Source organism: Sus scrofa, unplaced genomic scaffold, assembly GCF_000003025.6.
Source record: "Sus scrofa isolate TJ Tabasco breed Duroc unplaced genomic scaffold, Sscrofa11.1 Contig1815, whole genome shotgun sequence".
In the NCBI taxonomy this organism is placed as follows: Eukaryota; Metazoa; Chordata; class Mammalia; order Artiodactyla; family Suidae; genus Sus; species Sus scrofa.
In genome coordinates, this window is record NW_018084954.1 from 319,119 (window position 1) to 323,610 (window position 4,492).

Here is a 4,492-nt window from a genome sequence, read left to right on the forward strand (position 1 = left end):
GGAACCTCCATATGCCGTAGGAGTGGCCCAAGAAATAGCAAAAAGGCAAAAATAAATAAATAAATAAATAAATAAAATAGATAAGACCATAGTTTAACAAGCATACTTTTCTTCATTTCTACCTATAATCAATAGTGTCCCCTTTACTGAGGCCCTTTCTCACCTCTCAGAGAAGTCTAGCCTAGCTCACTGACAATAACCTCTTCAGATCCTAAACGAGGTTTGGCTGCTTGTCTGGAACTTTCTGTTATGGCATCTTTATGCATATACATCTGGGAATAAATAAACGTGAAAATAACTACTCTTGAAAATTGACATTCCATCTTTAATTATTCAATACCATAGGAACTTCAACTTGGAAATGTAATATTCACTTTTATTTCACACCTTTATTTCCTTACTACATCTTTTCTAACTGCAGTATCCCTCAAAATGCTATTAAAAGTGATTCCTCAAATTTCACTTGCCTCAACTCTGACACTCATGAACTTCACATACTTTTAAACCCTTTTAGCTTAACTGAAGTGCTCATGTTCCAAGCTATTAATGTGGGTTGGCTCTTAAAGTTTAATAGAGTTATCCTTTATACTTTTAACTGATAATTCATTATTTTTCTTCCTTTTTTTCTCAGTATGACGATTGTTTTTTTTTCCATTTTACTCTTCCTTTAGGGCAGATTTATTTTACAGCATAAAATCCCTAAATTTCTCAAGTGACAGCTCATTATGTTTATTACACAACATTCACTTTCTGAAATCAAGTCTGTGTTTGTTCATTCCATCTATTTCCCCAATAGTATGTACAATCACAGATGCCTTAGATTATAGAATTCAGATTGTTTCTTTTTTCTTTCTTTCTTTCCTTCCTTCCTTCTTTCCTTCCTTCCTTCCTTCCTTCCTTCCTTCCTTCCTTCCTTCCTTCCTTCCTTCTTTCTTTCTTTCTTTCTTTCTTTCTTTCTTTCTTTCTTTCTTTCTTTCTTTCTTTCTTTCTTTCTTTCCTTCTCTCTCTCTCTCTCTCTCTTTCTCTATTTCTTTTTCTCTCTTTCAGTATAGCTATCCGTAAAACAGAAACAGACTCACAGACTTAGAGAAAAGACTTATGGCTATCAGTCTTACAATTTAAAAACTTTTTTTCAGTTTTATTGAGGTATAGCTTTTGCTTATTGTTTGAGTTCTGATAATCCCTGATGCTGACCCAATCCATGATATTGGCAACATACTGTGTTGTTTCTTGAATTAACTCAAAATTTGGTTTTGATTTTTATTTTCAATTAATATTTGGTACAGTTTATTCCATGCTGTATATTTTCTCCCTTACATATTGCTGCTTAAATTGATTGCTTTATGATACATTTTAATATTTTACATACAGTTTGTGCATTTTCTCTGCGTAATTTCACTTGGATTTTTTTGTGGCATTTAAAATATTAAGCTAAAGTAGATGTCATTTGTTTTAAACTTTTTTGAGATTTGTTTTCCTTCAGAATTTTTCTCAAGACAGTTATTATTTCCTTATTTCTTAGGCTATAAATAAAAGGATTTAGTAAAGGAACTACTTCTGTAAACAAAATAGCAGCTGGTATATCTTTATCCCCTTCTTCAAGCAAATTTGGTCTAATATACATGACAATAAGAGATCCATAGAATAATGAGACTGACAGAAAGTGGGATGCACAGGTGGAAAATGTTTTGATCCTTCCCTCTTTGGATTTCATTCTGAAAATAGTAAAGAGAATATGGAGATAAGATATTAAGACACTGCCTATAGTGAAGACTTGAATTGAGCCTGAAAATATAAATAGTACCAATTCATTAACATAAGGGTCAACACAAGAGAGCCTGTACAAAGGAAGAATATCACAGTAAAAGTGGTTGATGTGATTAGAGCCACAGAAAGTTAACCTAAACAGAAGCCCAACATGAATCATGGAATGCAGGTTTCCAGCTATGTAGGCTGCTGTGGTCATCTGAACACAGAGTTTCTTTGACATCATGGTGTGGTACTGCAGTGGGTTGCAGATGGCCACATAGCGATCATAGGCCATTGCTGTCAGAAGAAAGCAGTCTGCTGTTTCAACAGTGCAAAGAAAATAAAATTGTGCCATACATTCATAGAGAGAAACCATTCTGTTTTCAGAAAACAAGTTCCCTAACATGTTAGGAGTAATGGCAGAGGCACAGCAAGAATCCACAAGAGCGAGGTTGCCCAGAAAGATGTACATTGGAGTGTGCAGATGATGCTCTTTTGAAATCATTATCACCAGGGTGAGATTTCCCACCATGGTGATCAGATAGATGGTAAAGAACACCACAAACAGAAGGGTCTTCAGCTCTGGGTGATCAGTAAATCCCATGAGGATAAACTCATTGTTAATGGTCTGATTTCCTTTAGCCATTCCTGAATTATCTGTTGAAAAGTAATTGTGGAGAAATGAGGTACTAATTTATAATACATCCAATTCAACTCTGAGCTCTCCCTGGCCCAGAAGGACAAGGAGCATCTTTCATAATGCTCTAACAAGTCACATGCATTTTGGTGCATGCCCATTTCTGTATAAGTATCAATCTTCAGGACCTCTTACCTTTAAACTAGTTATGTAACAATTTACCAGAATATTTTCAAGAAAAACATTTGATAAGATGCACAAAGATGGCATTTGAGGTCTTAAAAGGAATATTCAGTGCAAAGAGACTATTCTGTGTGGGTTAGGTAAAGCTGATTCATAATTTAGGCGTCAGCAATTGGTATAAATATTCCCAAACAATTTCAATGACTGTGTCTGTACAGATTAACAATGTTGTCTGAAAGACTATTTTGTGTATCCATGTGCATAGATGCATTATTCAGGGTAGCCAAAGGTGGAAACAACTCAACTTTCCACTGCTGGATGAATGGATGAACAAAATGTGGTGTAGACATAAAGTGGTATACTATTCATCCCTAAAAAGGGAATAAAATTCTGACACATGTTAAAATATGGATGAAACTTGAAGTTGTGCTAAGTGAAAGAAACTAGACAAAGAAGGACACATATCGTTAATTCCACTTAACATGAATTAAAGTATTCAAACACATAGAGCCAGAACATAGAATGTGGTTTTCAAGGGAGGGATGAAATGGGGTGTTATTGTTTAATGTGTACAGAGTTTCAGTCTGGGAAGAAGAAAATATTCTGGAGTTGGTAGAGATGATGGTTATAAACAATATAAATTTACTTAATGCCAGTGAACTGTATATACTGGAACATAGAATTGTACATTTTATGTTATGTATTTTTCTATTATCAAAATTTTAAAGACTATTTCATGGTATTTATATCTTTTATGCATGAAATATAAAAGTGCTCATGTGTGAGTGTGCATAAAGAAATCTAAAGAAATGTAAATGCTATCAAAAGAAACGAAAGCATCCCTGAGGGTTAAAAATTGCTAAATTCAGTTACATAATTGTTTTGTCAAAAACGTCAAGAGTAACATCAAATGTCAGATACGAACCAGGAAATTATCACAACTAATATGACATAATTTCTATAGTTTTCTTCCATAAAGTGTTTCTATAATCAGTTGGAATATCACTAGAAAATACATAAAGGACAGGAACAGAAATCTCTAAAGAAATATAATTTTTTAACTAATTAAAAATGTTTGACTTCACTGATAATCAGAGAAACATAGTTTGAAGTGGTGAGGAGGGCATATTTATTTTGCCTATCAAAATAACATTTTAAAGATGATGCCATATAGTGTTTGAAATACAGTAAAATGGGAACATAATTTCATTCCTAGGCAAAGTATTAGCTGGTGCAATCATTGGAAAATAACTTGGTAATAGATTATGGAAACTCTTAAAAATATTCAGATCTCTAACCAGTTACTATGAATGTAGCAGAAATATTTAGAGCCTCAGTCAAAAATTTACATATAATGATGCCCATTGTAGCATCATTTGTAATAATAAAAAATTCAAATGTAAACATTTTGTCAGCATGATTAAGTCAATGTGAATCATCCATATGATGGTATATTGTTTAATCATTTAAAATGTTTGTTTCAGAAAGAGTCTTACAGATATAGAAAACAAACTTATGGATTTCAAAGGGGAAGAATGCAAGGGATAAATTAGCAGGCTGGGATTAACATATACGTACTGCTATATATAAAATATTTAGGAGTTCCCGTCATGGCTTAGCAGTTAACAAAACCAACTAGCATCCATGAGGATGTGGGTTTGATCCCTGGCTTTGCTCAGTGGGTTAAGGATCCAGTGTTGCCCTGAACTGCGGTGTAGGTCACAGACACGGCTCCAATTCCACATCATTGTGGCTTTGGTGCAGGCTGGAGGCTACAGCTCCGATTGGACGCCTAGCCTGGAAACCTCTATATGCCGTGGATGTGGCCCTAGAAATGCAAAAATAAAATAAAATATTTAACAAGAAATTATTGTATAGCACAGGGAATAATACTCAACATTTTATAATAATCTATAAAGGAAA

General features: G+C 33.9%; 1 protein-coding gene across 1 annotated transcript; it reads right to left on the reverse strand.

Annotated features, from left to right (window-relative positions):
- Nucleotides 1-1,426: 1,426 nt before the first annotated feature.
- Nucleotides 1,427-4,183, reverse strand: LOC100627665 (olfactory receptor 5K1). Its single transcript, XM_003358844.2, has one exon. It carries the CDS (start codon nucleotides 2,393-2,395, stop codon nucleotides 1,427-1,429), a length of 969 nt encoding a protein of 322 aa, XP_003358892.1. The 5' UTR covers nucleotides 2,396-4,183.
- Between the last annotated feature and the right edge of the window lie 309 nt (nucleotides 4,184-4,492).